The sequence below is a fragment of the Phytophthora sojae genome, assembly GCF_000149755.1.
Source record: "Phytophthora sojae unplaced genomic scaffold PHYSOscaffold_7, whole genome shotgun sequence".
Taxonomy (NCBI): domain Eukaryota; phylum Oomycota; class Peronosporomycetes; order Peronosporales; family Peronosporaceae; genus Phytophthora; species Phytophthora sojae.
In genome coordinates, this window is record NW_009258121.1 from 549496 (window position 1) to 566779 (window position 17284).

At 55.9% G+C, this 17284-nt stretch overlaps 4 protein-coding genes across 4 annotated transcripts; 2 read left to right on the plus strand and 2 right to left on the minus strand.

Moving 5' to 3' along the window:
* Positions 1-608: 608 nt before the first annotated feature.
* On the plus strand, positions 609-3365 carry PHYSODRAFT_458535 (hypothetical protein; the record flags this gene model as incomplete). The annotated part of the gene is made up of 2 exons (XM_009533680.1): positions 609-688; positions 812-3365. Coding segments are annotated over 2 exons (2634 nt in total), but the record flags the coding sequence as incomplete, so codon positions are not given.
* A 4046-nt stretch (positions 3366-7411) lies between these two features.
* PHYSODRAFT_250754 (hypothetical protein) lies at positions 7412-10996 on the minus strand (the record flags this gene model as incomplete). Its single annotated transcript, XM_009533681.1, has 2 exons — positions 7412-7473; positions 7840-10996. 2 exons carry the CDS (start codon positions 10994-10996, stop codon positions 7412-7414), a joined length of 3219 nt encoding a protein of 1072 aa, XP_009531976.1.
* Positions 10997-12140: 1144 nt separating this feature from the next.
* On the minus strand, positions 12141-13693 carry PHYSODRAFT_562723 (hypothetical protein; the record flags this gene model as incomplete). The annotated part of the gene is made up of 2 exons (XM_009533682.1): positions 13682-13693; positions 12141-13580 (listed from the first exon to the last, which is right to left on the minus strand). Exon 2 carries the CDS (start codon positions 13485-13487, stop codon positions 12141-12143), a length of 1347 nt encoding a protein of 448 aa, XP_009531977.1. The 5' UTR covers positions 13488-13580; positions 13682-13693.
* A 2937-nt stretch (positions 13694-16630) lies between these two features.
* On the plus strand, positions 16631-17026 carry PHYSODRAFT_518238 (hypothetical protein; the record flags this gene model as incomplete). Its single annotated transcript, XM_009533683.1, has 1 exon — positions 16631-17026. One exon carries the CDS (start codon positions 16631-16633, stop codon positions 17024-17026), a length of 396 nt encoding a protein of 131 aa, XP_009531978.1.
* Between the last annotated feature and the right edge of the window lie 258 nt (positions 17027-17284).

Consider the following 17284-nt stretch of genomic DNA (forward strand, 5'->3'; position numbering starts at 1 on the left):
GACGCTCGCTGCCTGCTGATGCTGCCAACGCTGCTTGGCGTCGAGACTCGACTCGCGTGCTGAGCCGCACGCGCCTTTCACGCCGTTGCCACCGTTGCTGCTGCTGTAGTGTCGGCGAAGGCGCCTCTCCTATATAGCGCCGGCCTTCGCCATGGCCCATTGATCGGCCCGCAGGCTGGCGGCGGTGCTCGCTCCTTGCTGCCATTCATGCCGCTGGCGCTCGCGGCGCGTCATGAGCCTCGTTCACGATTGGCATGTGCGGACAGTGGGACGGCGACAAGCGCCCGGATTGGTGGAATTGCGGGCCGCAGCGGCTTATTTTGGGCTCCAACGCGGTGACGCGCCTTCTTTTGGGCGCCCTGTCACGCCGCAGGTACTTCCTTCATCTCACTGCAGGAAAAGCGGAAGAAGGAAGGCCAAAAGCGCGGCTTCAATCACGCCGCCCAGTCTGCTTCTGGCCGCGCACAGCAGGGAGCGCCATCGCACTGCCGCCCTCGCCTCGCCCTCCCGACCCCGAGGCGAGCGCTGCCGCGAACTGATACGCAGCACGTACAGCCACAGTAGGGCCGTTGCCACCGCCGCCGCCAGTCTCATTCATGGCCCTGACGATGCAGACGGAGGTGAACCCGGCGAGCTGGGCGTCGCCGCCCGCGTCGCCCTCGCCGCTGTCGCTGCGGGCCACGCCGGCGTCTCCGCAGGTGCTGCGCGCCTCGGCGTCTAGTACAACGCGCCTGTCGCCCAGCAGCAGCAGCACCCCCAAACAGCAGCAACTACAGCAGCAGAGGAGGAGGCGGAGCAAGAACAAGGCCAGCGAGCCGGCCAACAGCGCGCTCGTGCTGGTGGGCATGATCTTCTTCGGCGTGCTGCTGGCGCTGCTGGTCATGGCCTTCTTCGCCTACGCGCCGCTGCTGTGCGCGTCGTGGCTCGGCATCCTCTACGTCATCGGGCTGTACCTGTCGACCGAGTCCAAGTGGCGCTGGCACGACGCGCAGGAGTTCGAGAACCGCTTCTGGACGGGCACGGCCTTCCTCTTCAGCGCGGCCGTGCTCTACATCAAGGACTCGCCGCTGGCCGTGGGCCAGTGGAACTCGACGCTCGGGCTCGTGCTCGTCTTCGGCTTCACCATGAGCGTGCACTTCTTCGACCGGTTCCTGCACCGGCAGGAGATCAGCCGGCGGCCGCGGCTCAAGGAGGCCACGCGCCAATTCTCGCATAATTTATTCAAGTACAAGGCCACGGCCGAGGAGAAGACGCTGCTCGTCATGGACTGCGTCAACTGCATCGACCGCCACTATTTACCGAGCACTATTAACAACATGATCAACCTGGCCGAGGTCAAGCGGCGAGAGCTCAAGATCTTCCGCATCCTGGCCGGTGCGGGCAAGGACGAGCTCAACTACATCCTGAACCACATCCGGCTCGCGCTGCTCTTCTACAAGGTCAAGGACCACTCGAAGCTGCGCGAGGACCAGAGCCGCACGCTGATCCTCGACTTGCTGTGCACGACGCGGCTGGCCGACCTGTCCGTCATGTCCCGCGCGCTGCTGCTGGACGCGCTCATGGTGATGAAGATCAGCGCGCACCCGATGGCGCAAAAGTGGGTGCGCAACATCATTTTGAAGACGCAGGGCGATGACTTGAGCAACTTGAAGACGTACACGGACGCCAAGGGGGACTTCCACAGCATGCACAAGCTCGTATTTAACGACGTCCGCGACCCGACCATCCGCGCGGACATTTTGACGCACATCCAGCGCGAAGCAAGTGTGCAGATCGCGCACATGCGCCTCGGCACGAAGCGCGGCCGGAACCGCAAACAGCAAGCGTGGCGCAAGGTGTTGAGCGACGTGGACGACACGCTGTACTCTTCAGGTGGACGGTATCCGGCAGGCTTGGACACGCGGTACCCTCGACACACGCTGTACCCTGGCGTGCTGCCATTCTATCGCGAGCTGGACATGGGCACCGTTGGCCCAGACGACTGGACAGACGACCGTGTGGGCAACCTCGTGTTCCTCTCGGCCAGGCCCCACGTGTACAAGGATGTTTCCGAGAAGAAATCGTACGCCAAGTTTGCTGCACTGCATGAGAAGATGGGCATGCACACTCTGCCCACGATGCTCGCAGGCAACCTCAAGTCGGGCCGTGCCTTTATGTGGCAAGGCGATCTGGAGCCTATGGCCCAGAAGAAGTTCGAGAACTTTAGCGAGTTCTACCAGCTCTACCCGGAGTTCAAGCATATTTTTGTCGGTGACAACGGCCAGGGCGATGTACGCGCCGCTGAGCTTATCGTGGAGAAGTTTGGCTCGGATGCATTGGAGGCTGCGTTTTTCCAGCGCGTGCAGCCAATGGAGAAGATGTTCAACTACCATTCGAAGGAGGACTTGGAGCGTTGGCGCAAGATGAACATCATCTTTTTCGATACGTACGTCGGCGCGGCAGTCGAGGCTTTCCGAATGAAGAAGATTCGGCTCAGTGGACTCAAGAAAGTATGCGACGATGCTGGACAGTCGTTTGAGGCGATTCACTCGTGGCTCACGCCACAAAGCCGGGAACGAGCACGACTGCTTCTTAACAGGGATCTCGCAGCGGCAAATGTGCTACTGGCTAAGAAGCTTGGGCCTTCACCTTTGGTGATGAAACCTCAGGGACTGCCACTAAACTCGATTGTGCGCACGCCGCTGGGGCGGGGTATCGTTCGTTCTTTCCGTGGCATTGATGGCATTTACCAGGTGGATCTGACCGACTGGCCGCCATCGACAGGTAATCATAAACGAGTGCGAGCGTTTTTCCCGGAAGACAGCCTCACGGTGTACGTCAGTACCGACATCTCGCCCCTCTCTGACAGCTCGCTGGAATACCTCAAGTTCTACCGCGCGCCACCAGCCCACATCTTCGCGCCACACGCGCTGGTGAAAACACTGTTTGGCATCGGTCGCGTTCAAAGTTACCGCGCCGAAGATGAGATCTATACGGTAACGATTCCTGGGGACCAGAGCATGCTGCACATGACCGCTTTCCTGAATGCCGATTCGCTGCAAGCTGTGGATGAGGAATTCCTCAAGGGTTACGCCACCAGCGGCTCGACGTCGCCGCGGATGTTCGCCGGAGTGCGCTCTGGTATCGGCTTCATCACGAAGAAGCTTATTACGTTTGTGCCTGGTGGCTCTGCGGCGAAGCCGTTGTTCGGCATTACGGTGGTTGTGGATTCTCCCTTTGGTCGCGGCGTGGTTGTTAACTTTCGGGAAGAAGACCGCGTTTACGAGCTGCGGTTGTTTGCTAGCGGAACTAAAACCCGGGGTCGTGAGCTGCCGTCACACGTCAGCGTGTTTGTCCAAGAGCGGTGCTTGCAGCTTTCGCCGGTGTCTCCACCACGAAGCTTCTTCTCGATGCTCGGGCTGGGCTACAGTGCAGCTGAGAATGCGATCGAGCAACCAGCAGGACCGGTCCCGGTTGGCTCTCGTGTCAGCACCGCCTACGGAAAGGGTATCGTCCGTAGCTACCGCTCAGTGGACCATGTGTATGAAGTGGTGTTAACTGACTGGACGTTACCTGGTGATCACGGCGTGGTCGCATATCTGACGAAATACTTTATCCACGTGGAGGATCCGGCGTTAGACGACGTTCCAGCACTTCCGCTCGCGGAAAAGGAGGTGTCATCGGAGGTCAAAACTTCTGCGCCGCCGGGCAGCGGCGGCATCTTCCAGTTACTTCGTTATGGGTTCTCGACGCCCGCTTCTGAAGCTTCTGAAGCAACCGCGCCGAGCAGGATGCCCGCAGCCACGGAGAATGCTATAGCAACAGCAGAGCCGGTCCCGGTTGGCTCTCGTGTCAGCACCGCCTACGGAAAGGGTATCGTCCGTAGCTACCGCTCAGTGGACCATGTGTATGAAGTGGTGTTAACTGACTGGACGTTACCTGGTGATCACGGCGTGGTCGCATATCTGACGAAATACTTTATCCACGTGGAGGATCCGGCGTTAGACGACGTTCCAGCACTTCCGCTCGCGGAAAAGGAGGTGTCATCGGAGGTCAAAACTTCTGCGCCGCCGGGCAGCGGCGGCATCTTCCAGTTACTTCGTTATGGGTTCTCGACGCCTGCTTCTGAAGCTTCTGAAGCAGTTGTGCCGAGTACGCCGTCCGCAGCGACGGAGTTGGACCAACCAGAGATGCCAGAGTAGCTCGTCACCTAAGTGTTGCGCTACGCCGTGATGACGGGGAGAATATTTTTATCTGTTTGCTAATTTACTGGTTCATCTGTCGCGGGCAAATCAGCGGAAAATCTGTTGCCCGTGTCGGTTTATCTGTTGCGTGGTGTAGGGACGAAAGCAACAGGTTTTCGGTACGGAAATCCTGCAACAGATTACATGTCGAGTTGACTCGGTATATCTGTTGCCTATGTGATTACTTGTTGTGCTCATGCATCGCGTAAGAGCACCCCCGCTATTGCTCAGGAAGGTGATGCATGAACTTGTGGTATTCCATTTCGGGGACTATGGCGAGCTCAGCGGTCTGCTACGGATTTATTCTGCGATAGTCATTCCTTAACTTTGCAAGCAGCTTGAGTTATTGCTGCATGCAGATGATAGCTTGCCGTTCCCCTTAGAGGCCAACGAGGACTGTGACTTCTGGCGCAGGCGTGCTACGACATCAGCAGCACAGGTATGGCAAGTCAACGTCGCCACGGGTGCGCTCTTGACGTCCAAGCCTATCACAAAGAGTGTGTGACCTATTTTAAAGCGCATGCAAGCTACTGGACTAATTGGTGCCAGGGATGAGTTACAGCTTCTTCAGTGTTTCCAAGGATTTAACAGCAGACCACGCGCTTACGGGTCGATCCACGAGGTGAAGGATCACTGCGGTGAGCGTCACGTTGTCCTCCTAGTCATTGTGTGAGTCATAACGATCAGTTTCCTCATGCGTCCATCTCACAGGCGTAAGGGGGGCAAATGAATATATTTTGCCTCGACTTGAATTCGAGGGCGTGGCGAGGCGGGTTCAGCACCTCAAGGAAGAATTCAAAGTGAGATCTAGACTGCGGCATTCGCCGGCTCCCCACTAATAGCAACATCAGCCTTAGGTTCTTACCGCCTATCGGAAAACTAGTCATCCTCACGGACTGACCCTCAAGCGGTCATAACGACCCCCATAGCCATCATCACAGGAAGAACGGCCTTGGTCGTAAGAGCGGTAGCCCTGAGGGTCGAATTTGTCATAGCCATAGCCCCAATTGTAGTAATGAGAGCCGTTGTGTCCGTGGTAGCCCCGATCGCGCGCGTACTTAAGTATGCGTGAAGTCATCGGACGGAGGTGTCGACTCACGTCCGCTGGGTAGTACGATGTAGTGCACGTGGCCACTGAGAGTGACATTAACGGAACAATGCATTAACACGAGCATCCGTCGGCCACGCCGACAACAGCTTCGGAGCTGCGAGTGGCTACAGTACCGTAGATGTCACCGCTGCCCTTCGTCTAAGTTACGGGGTTGCACTATGTAGTTCACTCCAGTCTGCGGGACTTTAGGATCTGCTCTCGTCATCCACTGTCGCTCTCGATCTCCATACTCTCTTTATCCGCATAGATATTTGTTTGAGCTAAAACTCATATTACAGCGCCAAACGGTTGAGTATGCTTGCTACTGGACTGCAGGCAGCATCCAGGAGACCGGCTCCATGATCACTAGGTTCGATGAGGAAGCGAAGTACGACTTGTACTACCGAGTACTTCGGCGTGTTTGGAGCGTGGGCACAACAGACTGTGGCGACTCGTACTCATGGACTGGACTTCTTCCTCCGGGTGCTTCCTGAGGTAGTAGAGTGCAAAGCTACCCCCTCGTGCGAAGAGCGTGGGCACTAGACAGTGAGTCCTTCAGTACTATGTATTCGCGACGTGTACAAGCTCGCACAGGGGCAAATGCCTTGGCGGCTACATAACAACGAGCGAAGAAGAGCTATTGGAGACCACGCAACTATTATTTATCTTAGTCACATGCACAGGTAAGCAAGCTCATCTCGCGTTCATGTGTACAGGTGAACGTGGCCCAACCATCTAAATCAAGATCCAGCGCAATCCAAACTTGGCCTAGTCCGAGGCGGATCACAAGTCCGCGCCCGAAGAGGGGTTGCCTGCACCAGAGCAACAGTAATTCGAGTAAGAAGCAGTGCATGTAGAGCGAGGCGCAATAGATCCGATGCCTGAAGACGTTGAGGTGATGCGGGACTGTACAGGAGCCGACGCCAGACGCGGAAAATGTGCAGCGTAGCATCTTTTGGAGCTGGAGGACGGTGTTATGACCTTCAAGTAATAAATCTACTGCTATGGCCATCCTACTTTCACATAGCCTTCGCGAAATTCATGCGAGCCCTTTAAAAGAATCCTATCAAGCATCGACCGCCTTCGGATAAATAGCAGGGGTGCTCTTACTCGATGCATAAGCACAACAAGTAATCACATAGGCAACAGATATACCGAGTCAACTCGACATGTAATCTGTTGCAGGATTTCCGTACCGAAAACCTGTTGCTTTCGTCCCCTACACCACGCAACAGATAAACCGACACGGGCAACAGATTTTCCGCTGATTTGCCCGCAACAGATGAACCAGTAAATTAGCAACAGATAATAATTACTCCCCGTGATGACGGGAAACTCAGATGAATGGGATAAATGAGTTGTTTTTGATCGAAATTGTAATTGATTCTCAATAGAAAGTTTGTTAATGCATGATGATCCTGCGACCAGGGAGCGGTTAGCTCTTTCCTGTCGGTACCTGGCATCTTCGCAGAAAAATGTGAATGAATTGTCTAGGACGAGTTCGAGCTGTGCAGGGTCTGCTTCTCTTGACTTCAGTACGAGCTACCTCGAAGTATGCTAGCAGCGACTAGTTAATACTCCCCGTACATGAACTTCATGCCACTTCATGCCATGAAGTAGTGGTCGCTGGCAGCAAGAACTCACAATAATGGATAAGTAAGAAAGTATGGCTACTGGTATTCTTGAGCGAGTTCCGTGTGCAAAGTGCTTTCCGAGGCTAAGCGTTTCTAACGATATCTACAGTGTACATGTACGCAGGCGGGCAGACTAACCCAACCCAAGCCTACTACTACTACTGAAGAAATATGAAATGTTTTTGCAGCTCTACACGGTTGATGCACATTCGGCATACTTGAAGTGGTTTTCTTGAAGTGTGGCTTGTCATGTTAGAAAAGCTGGTTTAAAAGGGGTTGAAAAGGTTCTGGGCCGGTCATGCATAAAAGCTCACCGGACGAACTTGAATTTGATCATTCCCAAATTTCTCGCTGTTAAGTTAGGTTGTGACGCAGGAAAAGTACGTTCTCGCGGCTGCTATTGAAACGAAAACTGTGTTGGAGTTTCCCGGCATCACAGCGTAGCGCAACACTGAGGTGACGAGCTACTCTGGCATCTCTGGTTGGTCCAACTCCGTCGCTGCGGACGGCTTACTCGGCACAACTGCTTCAGAAGCTTCAGAAGCAGGCGTCGAGAACCCATAACGAAGTAACTGGAAGATGCCGCCGCTGCCCGGCGGCGCAGAAGTTTTGACCTCCGATGACACCTCCTTTTCCGCGAGCGGAAGTGCTGGAACGTCGTCTAACGCCGGATCCTCCACGTGGATAAAGTATTTCGTCAGATATGCGACCACGCCGTGATCACCAGGTAACGTCCAGTCAGTTAACACCACTTCATACACATGGTCCACTGAGCGGTAGCTACGGACGATACCCTTTCCGTAGGCGGTGCTGACACGAGAGCCAACCGGGACCGGCTCTGCTGTTGCTATAGCATTCTCCGTGGCTGCGGGCATCCTGCTCGGCGCGGTTGCTTCAGAAGCTTCAGAAGCGGGCGTCGAGAACCCATAACGAAGTAACTGGAAGATGCCGCCGCTGCCCGGCGGCGCAGAAGTTTTGACCTCCGATGACACCTCCTTTTCCGCGAGCGGAAGTGCTGGAACGTCGTCTAACGCCGGATCCTCCACGTGGATAAAGTATTTCGTCAGATATGCGACCACGCCGTGATCACCAGGTAACGTCCAGTCAGTTAACACCACTTCATACACATGGTCCACTGAGCGGTAGCTACGGACGATACCCTTTCCGTAGGCGGTGCTGACACGAGAGCCAACCGGGACCGGTCCTGCTGGTTGCTCGATCGCATTCTCAGCTGCACTGTAGCCCAGCCCGAGCATCGAGAAGAAGCTTCGTGGTGGAGACACCGGCGAAAGCTGCAAGCACCGCTCTTGGACAAACACGCTGACGTGTGACGGCAGCTCACGACCCCGGGTTTTAGTTCCGCTAGCAAACAACCGCAGCTCGTAAACGCGGTCTTCTTCCCGAAAGTTAACAACCACGCCGCGACCAAAGGGAGAATCCACAACCACCGTAATGCCGAACAACGGCTTCGCCGCAGAGCCACCAGGCACAAACGTAATAAGCTTCTTCGTGATGAAGCCGATACCAGAGCGCACTCCGGCGAACATCCGCGGCGACGTCGAGCCGCTGGTGGCGTAACCCTTGAGGAATTCCTCATCCACAGCTTGCAGCGAATCGGCATTCAGGAAAGCGGTCATGTGCAGCATGCTCTGGTCCCCAGGAATCGTTACCGTATAGATCTCATCTTCGGCGCGGTAACTTTGAACGCGACCGATGCCAAACAGTGTTTTCACCAGCGCGTGTGGCGCGAAGATGTGGGCTGGTGGCGCGCGGTAGAACTTGAGGTATTCCAGCGAGCTGTCAGAGAGGGGCGAGATGTCGGTACTGACGTACACCGTGAGGCTGTCTTCCGGGAAAAACGCTCGCACTCGTTTATGATTACCTGTCGATGGCGGCCAGTCGGTCAGATCCACCTGGTAAATGCCATCAATGCCACGGAAAGAACGAACGATACCCCGCCCCAGCGGCGTGCGCACAATCGAGTTTAGTGGCAGTCCCTGAGGTTTCATCACCAAAGGTGAAGGCCCAAGCTTCTTAGCCAGTAGCACATTTGCCGCTGCGAGATCCCTGTTAAGAAGCAGTCGTGCTCGTTCCCGGCTTTGTGGCGTGAGCCACGAGTGAATCGCCTCAAACGACTGTCCAGCATCGTCGCATACTTTCTTGAGTCCACTGAGCCGAATCTTCTTCATTCGGAAAGCCTCGACTGCCGCGCCGACGTACGTATCGAAAAAGATGATGTTCATCTTGCGCCAACGCTCCAAGTCCTCCTTCGAATGGTAGTTGAACATCTTCTCCATTGGCTGCACGCGCTGGAAAAACGCAGCCTCCAATGCATCCGAGCCAAACTTCTCCACGATAAGCTCAGCGGCGCGTACATCGCCCTGGCCGTTGTCACCGACAAAAATATGCTTGAACTCCGGGTAGAGCTGGTAGAACTCGCTAAAGTTCTCGAACTTCTTCTGGGCCATAGGCTCCAGATCGCCTTGCCACATAAAGGCACGGCCCGACTTGAGGTTGCCTGCGAGCATCGTGGGCAGAGTGTGCATGCCCATCTTCTCATGCAGTGCAGCAAACTTGGCGTACGATTTCTTCTCGGAAACATCCTTGTACACGTGGGGCCTGGCCGAGAGGAACACGAGGTTGCCCACACGGTCGTCTGTCCAGTCGTCTGGGCCAACGGTGCCCATGTCCAGCTCGCGATAGAATGGCAGCACGCCAGGGTACAGCGTGTGTCGAGGGTACCGCGTGTCCAAGCCTGCCGGATACCGTCCACCTGAAGAGTACAGCGTGTCGTCCACGTCGCTCAACACCTTGCGCCACGCTTGCTGTTTGCGGTTCCGGCCGCGCTTCGTGCCGAGGCGCATGTGCGCGATCTGCACACTTGCTTCGCGCTGGATGTGCGTCAAAATGTCCGCGCGGATGGTCGGGTCGCGGACGTCGTTAAATACGAGCTTGTGCATGCTGTGGAAGTCCCCCTTGGCGTCCGTGTACGTCTTCAAGTTGCTCAAGTCATCGCCCTGCGTCTTCAAAATGATGTTGCGCACCCACTTTTGCGCCATCGGGTGCGCGCTGATCTTCATCACCATGAGCGCGTCCAGCAGCAGCGCGCGGGACATGACGGACAGGTCGGCCAGCCGCGTCGTGCACAGCAAGTCGAGGATCAGCGTGCGGCTCTGGTCCTCGCGCAGCTTCGAGTGGTCCTTGACCTTGTAGAAGAGCAGCGCGAGCCGGATGTGGTTCAGGATGTAGTTGAGCTCGTCCTTGCCCGCACCGGCCAGGATGCGGAAGATCTTGAGCTCTCGCCGCTTGACCTCGGCCAGGTTGATCATGTTGTTAATAGTGCTCGGTAAATAGTGGCGGTCGATGCAGTTGACGCAGTCCATGACGAGCAGCGTCTTCTCCTCGGCCGTGGCCTTGTACTTGAATAAATTATGCGAGAATTGGCGCGTGGCCTCCTTGAGCCGCGGCCGCCGGCTGATCTCCTGCCGGTGCAGGAACCGGTCGAAGAAGTGCACGCTCATGGTGAAGCCGAAGACGAGCACGAGCCCGAGCGTCGAGTTCCACTGGCCCACGGCCAGCGGCGAGTCCTTGATGTAGAGCACGGCCGCGCTGAAGAGGAAGGCCGTGCCCGTCCAGAAGCGGTTCTCGAACTCCTGCGCGTCGTGCCAGCGCCACTTGGACTCGGTCGACAGGTACAGCCCGATGACGTAGAGGATGCCGAGCCACGACGCGCACAGCAGCGGCGCGTAGGCGAAGAAGGCCATGACCAGCAGCGCCAGCAGCACGCCGAAGAAGATCATGCCCACCAGCACGAGCGCGCTGTTGGCCGGCTCGCTGGCCTTGTTCTTGCTCCGCCTCCTCCTCTGCTGCTGTAGTTGCTGCTGTTTGGGGGTGCTGCTGCTGCTGGGCGACAGGCGCGTTGTACTAGACGCCGAGGCGCGCAGCACCTGCGGAGACGCCGGCGTGGCCCGCAGCGACAGCGGCGAGGGCGACGCGGGCGGCGACGCCCAGCTCGCCGGGTTCACCTCCGTCTGCATCGTCAGGGCCATGAATGAGACTGGCGGCGGCGGTGGCAACGGCCCTACTGTGGCTGTACGTGCTGCGTATCAGTTCGCGGCAGCGCTCGCCTCGGGGTCGGGAGGGCGAGGCGAGGGCGGCAGTGCGATGGCGCTCCCTGCTGTGCGCGGCCAGAAGCAGACTGGGCGGCGTGATTGAAGCCGCGCTTTTGGCCTTCCTTCTTCCGCTTTTCCTGCAGTGAGATGAAGGAAGTACCTGCGGCGTGACAGGGCGCCCAAAAGAAGGCGCGTCACCGCGTTGGAGCCCAAAATAAGCCGCTGCGGCCCGCAATTCCACCAATCCGGGCGCTTGTCGCCGTCCCACTGTCCGCACATGCCAATCGTGAACGAGGCTCATGACGCGCCGCGAGCGCCGGCGGCATGGATGGCAGCAAGGAGCGAGCACCGCCGCCAGCCTGCGGGCCGATCAATGGGCCATGGCGAAGGCCGGCGCTATATAGGAGAGGCGCCTTCGCCGACACTACAGCAGCAGCAACGGTGGCAACGGCGTGAAAGGCGCGTGCGGCTCAGCACGCGAGTCGAGTCGAGTCGAGTCGAGTCGAGTCTCGACGCCAAGCAGCGTTGGCAGCATCAGCAGGCAGCGAGCGTCCTGCAACGCCGGACAAGCGGGCGCCTGGTTTGACAGCGTATCTTGGACTAAGATTCGTCTTACCCCTGCGGGTCGACAATGCGGTCGCGGCCAGGGTTGCCAGCATGAGCATCTGCTGCCCGCTTGGCCGCCACTTCGAGGTGGCCTTCCAATGCTGCGCATCCGGGCGCTGCCTCGAGCGGTGGACTTGTTCCCCATCGGGCCATATCCCGACCTGTTGCCGCCGACAAGTTGCTGCTGCGGGTGTGGAGACCGTCCCGGTGTGCGTCACCGGCGAGTGGCGATGACACGCTGGCCAGCTAAAACTTCACACGACGAAAGAAGGCAAACGCTGCTCAGGTCATCTTGGCTTCTTACGCCTCAGACTAGGGAAAGATCTAGGTAACGGATGGCTAAACACCCTCAGGCCAGGGGTGGAGCTGCGTAAAAGTCTCAGTTCCTGCTCGCGTGTACACGGCCTTCAATCCAATACTATTCGTTGGTATCGAAAGTGTACCAAACATGCTGTTTCTCTTGGACGCATTTGGCTTACAGGATCATCTTAAGCGGGTCCTCGACCAGCTCCTTGAAGGACGCCAGCCACTGCGCGCCGACGGCGCCGTCAATGACGCGGTGGTCGCAAGCAAGCGTGGCGGTCATCACCTGCGCGTACTTATAAATCTGCTCAGCGTTGGGGTCGTCGTTCGGCACCACCTTCTTCTCGATCGTGCCCAGGCCCAGCAGGCACGCCTGCTCCGGGCGCACGATGCCAGCCAGCGACTGCACGTCGAACTGGCCCACGTTCGAGATCGTGAACGTGCCGTTGGCGAGGTCGGCGGGCTCGAAGGCGCCGTCGTTGGCCTTGGCCACGGCAGCCTGGATCTCCTTGCTAATGTCGTCGAGGCCCTTGCGGTTCACCTGGGTCAGCACGGGCGCCACGACGCCACCAGCAGCCGAAGACACCATCAGGTTCACGTTCACGTCGTTGAACTGACGGATGAACGAGCCCTTCCAGCTCGAGTTGGCGTCCGGCACCTTGCGCATGGCAAGCGAGGCGGCGCGCACGATGAAGTCGTTCACGGACAGCTGCTCGTCCTCGCTGCGGCCGGCGTTCAGGCGAGCGCGCGCGTCGAGAAGCTTGTCGAGCGTCAGGTTCGTGGACAGGTGGTAGTGGGGCACCTCCAGCTTCTGCTGCGTGAACTGCTGGGCGATGGCCTGCGCCTCCGGGCTGATCGGGTAGTCCGTGTAGTCGGCGGTGGCGGTCGGGGCAGCGGCGGCGGGAGCAGCGGCAGCAGCAGGGGCGGCAGTCTCCTCAGCCGGGGCCGGGGCAGCCGTGCCGGCGGCCAGAGCGGCGTCCACGTCGGCCTTGATGATACGGCCATTCGGGCCAGAGCCGTTGATCACCGACAGCACAGCGCCAGACTCGCGCGCGACCTTCTTGGCCAGCGGGCTGGCGAACACGCGGCCCGAAGCGGGGGCCGAGGCAGCGGGAGCAGCCGGAGCAGCGGGGGCCGGGGCAGCAGCAGCAGCAGCCGGGGCGGCCTCAACAGCGGGCGTGGCCGGAGCGGCCTCCACGGCGGGGGCGGCGTCGGCCGAGAAGTTCTTGAAGGCGGCGACGTCCTCCTCCTCCATCACGGTGACGAAGATGGGCTGGCCCACGGGGACCTCGCCCGAGCCGGCCTGCACCAGGATCTTGGCCAGGTACGAGTCGTCCGTGGCCTCGTAGTCCACGACGGCCTTGTCCGTCTCCACCTCGCACACGACGTCGCCGGCCGAGATGAGGTCGCCCTCCTGCTTGTTCCACTTGGCGATGGTGCCCACCTCCATGGTGGGGGACAGGGCCGGCAGACCCACGACCTCGTGGTCGGGCAGCGAGCTGAAGGCGCGCGCAGACATGGCCGCTGAGGCCTCACGGCGCGCCGCGGCGCTGGCGTGGTGCGCGTCGAAGACAGCCACACGCTGCCACACGTTCTTGTTGCGGAGGGCAGTCTGCCGGGCACACACACACACACGAGAAGGCAATCACTTAGTCACAGAGCTCATTCATTCGTTCATGGCGGGCCGCGCTCTTTGGTGGGAGGCGCACGCACCTGGAAGCGCTGCATGGTCGATCACCTATCTACAATGGGGCCCCTGTTGAGTTGTGACGCCAAACTCCAAGCAGAAATGGTGGGTGTCTCCCCCAGCGCCACGAGTGGTCCACTCAGAGAGGATCGGCGCCCACATACAAACGCCAAGTGCCGCCCCCCGCTTTTGTCGCGTACCCAACAACAGCACCGGCGCATTGGATGAAAGTGGGTGGAGTTTTGGCCAATTGTGCGGACCGAGCGGGCTTTGAGGCACATCTGTGCTTCATGCGTGTCTCTACTCGCTCAAAGCGAGATTTGCTGCTTGGAGGCCAACTTTGCCGACGGCAAATTGCCGGTTTCGGCACGGAAATTGTTCCCGAATTGCTTCGTGTATGCTACCTAATACAAGCGCGTGGTCGAATCCATGGCCGTGCTTGTCGACCTGCAACGTCTGCGGCGAGATGTCCAGGGTTCCGTTGAGAGGCGGCCCAGAATAAGGCCGCGAACCTGTTTACGCGGCGCGCAATGCGCGCTGCCAGCACAGAAACCCACGATGAACTACACTACAACTACTAGTACGTACAGTATTTGGAATCACCCACTTGCTGTTAACATGTCAAAATGTCTAAAAAGCAAGTGGTTGATTTTGATACATTTTAGCAGCGGCTCAAGTGTTTTCATTCATTGTCAAAAGGACTATTGACTACTTCCCATTTCGATGAAGCAGTATTGCACGTAACTCCGGAAATTACAGAATTATACCCCGTTCACTATAAAATAATGCTAGGAACTTGATTTCAGCACAGCGTACCACAATTTTCGCCCAGATGGGTCACTAGGACAAATTATGGCACCACTAATATTAATGTATTCTTCGAAGTACCACATAAAATATGGGCTTTTCCATAAGGGCACCTGATAAAAGGGAAAAGTCAAGGCACTCGGCGGGGAATACCATATTTTGAATGGGACCCATCTAATACGGTAAACGCCGCATTTATAAGCACAACGGATCCACCAATTCGAAGAAACACAAATCGACCGGAAGGCACCGGGGAAGCCGATAAGAACGTATAATATCTGTTAGTACGCGACGTTTTATTGCTATACAGCGCCCTATTTTGAAAGCAGGGCGTTGTATTCGATTTTTTACAATTTAGTAATAGTTGCTCATTGCAAATATGAGTTTTAATGTATATAATACTTAAAAAAGAACGGTATATATTAATCAAGCTGATTCAAGCGACAACGTAGTGTAGCGATGCAAAAACGTAATAGATTACATCGCATCCATTAGGTAGCAACATTTGTATAATATATACTTTAAAAATTAGATTTCTTATTGCATTTTTGTTAATCCGTACGTGTGATATACTATAAGTAATAACAAAAAATAGTTGTCTACTGATTTTAAATTACTAACGTTAGTTAGAATCTTTACCTTATACCGCCCTAAGTAATTATAATATATCATTTTTATGAGGATCCCTTAATAAGCTTAATAAGAAGTGGATGACCACGATCAGTGCATGGCATTTGTCGCGGATCTTGATGAATGTGATTCGAGATGCTTTCGTTTCCGATACGTACTTCTTGTAGGCTGTTGTAATAGCAAAGATATGGATCGGAGGCGTCAGACGAGGAGCAACGGAAAAAGAAAGTAAGTCACATTATGATAACAAAAATCTAAACACTTGCCTAATTTTTCAGTATCAATATGTCATACTACCATTAATAACTTATATCAAATTGCCTTTTGTTTAGGTAAACGTATTTTAAACATATATATTAAACAAAAGAACATCTAAGGTTCTATTTTGAACAGGCGCCGCCTCTAGTCATGAACACGGTCGGGTGGACGCGGGGTAAATTCGATTCGCCAGCTGCTAACGGATCCCAGCGAGGCTTGAGGACGATAGTCAAATGCACTAGGAAAAGGTAATTACAAAGTTTCAGCGTGAATGCATGCATCATCATACCACACTTGCACAGAGTCATCTTTTATTGCAGGATTTTAGTTAACTCGAAAGGTCGCGATCGATTTGAACGCACAAGATTTCTGCATAGTCAAGTACAGAGCTATGGATACAGATCCACGCCCGCTATGCCCACGTGGTAAGCGTAAGGTGCGCTGCGATGGGAGGACACAAATCCACGAGCGCGATAGAACTGCTGTGCAGACCAAGCGAGTGCGTGGACACAAAGGGACTGACTCACAGGTATGATTTACAGGAGCGCGTTCGCATAATTTGATTGAGAGTACTACTTTGCGCTGAAAGCCTGCATGAGCAACAGGTCAGAAGCGCTCCTATCATACCTGCTTCCGCTGCTGTAGCGGAAATACGCGCTGATCAACCCGACACATACCTGAGGGCGCGATGGATGGTACGAACTATTTTTGTGTTCCCAATAATTTCTGACACAAAAAAGCAAATCCGGTAATTTACCGCGAAAGGGCGCCTCGAAGCCAATTTTCGCATCGCCATATCTCGTGATACAGGGCATTTACGAAGCAGTAAACACCTCCATCGTGCTTGTATTTTCGAGTGCTTTCGAAGTACACTGTTTTTTCTCGTACTACTACTTTCTATCAGTGGTCAATTTTGCGACGTCCCCCCAAAGGCCACTTTTAGGTACATGGCTAGGGGCGGCGCCTGTTAAACAACGCTCTACGCAAGGGAGTTGTATTCGAAGGGTGTTAAATTCGATGAGGGCGTACCAATCGGTATTTTACGTTATACTTCCATAAAATATATTTCCGTACAGTCCGTACATATTTTATTGACGGGATCATGTCGCAACATGTTACGTATTTATAAGTTTGGTGTTTCCATTTACAGCATTTATCCCAGAAGCCCGACAACCAGCAGTTCGCTGTTGGCTCTTAGCGCTCTAACTTGGTCAGCTTCACTACTTCATCTCACTGCAACTTTTCTGAGCCCCCCCCAAGCAATACTCTCAACCCTTGCCATGTCTGACGCCCTCTTTGCCCCCAAACGCTCCAACAGCAAGTTGCCGAAGCAAGTATCGGCGTTCTACTTCAAACCGCTGCTGACCAAGGACGGCAAACCTATCGGTCTGCAGGCCTACAAGGCCTGCTACAAAACACGCAAGCACATGTCCAAAACGGGATACACGAACCTCGTGGCGCAGAGCGGTCTGACCACTTCGGTTTCGAGGCCGAGATGGAGGCGGCTAGCGCCGTTGCCACGGGCACTTTGCCGCCGTGGGTACGCCAGAAGACGACTAACTGCTACGCATGGCTGCTCTGGATCGGGTCGGGAAACCTCCCGTTTTCCTTCATCGAGATGGAGACGACGAGACGGTAAAAGGTTGTTTTTTATTTGTTATGGTAATTCTGCCTAACTTTAAGTGTTTTTTTGGAAAGTACATAATCCACCACCTGTGTACAAGGCAATGCTCGGCCGCGACATGGAGAGGCTGTCGAGACGAACGTCGGTGCCGTGCTCCCGGACAACTTGGGCGCGATTCTGGACGACTGGACGCACGGCACCGAGTACTACTTGGCGGAGTACACCTGCTTTGAGCTCAACGGCGTCTGCCACTGTCCCCTGATGTCGCTCGGTCCGATCATCAACGGTCCGGATGACCGTCTCAACGCTG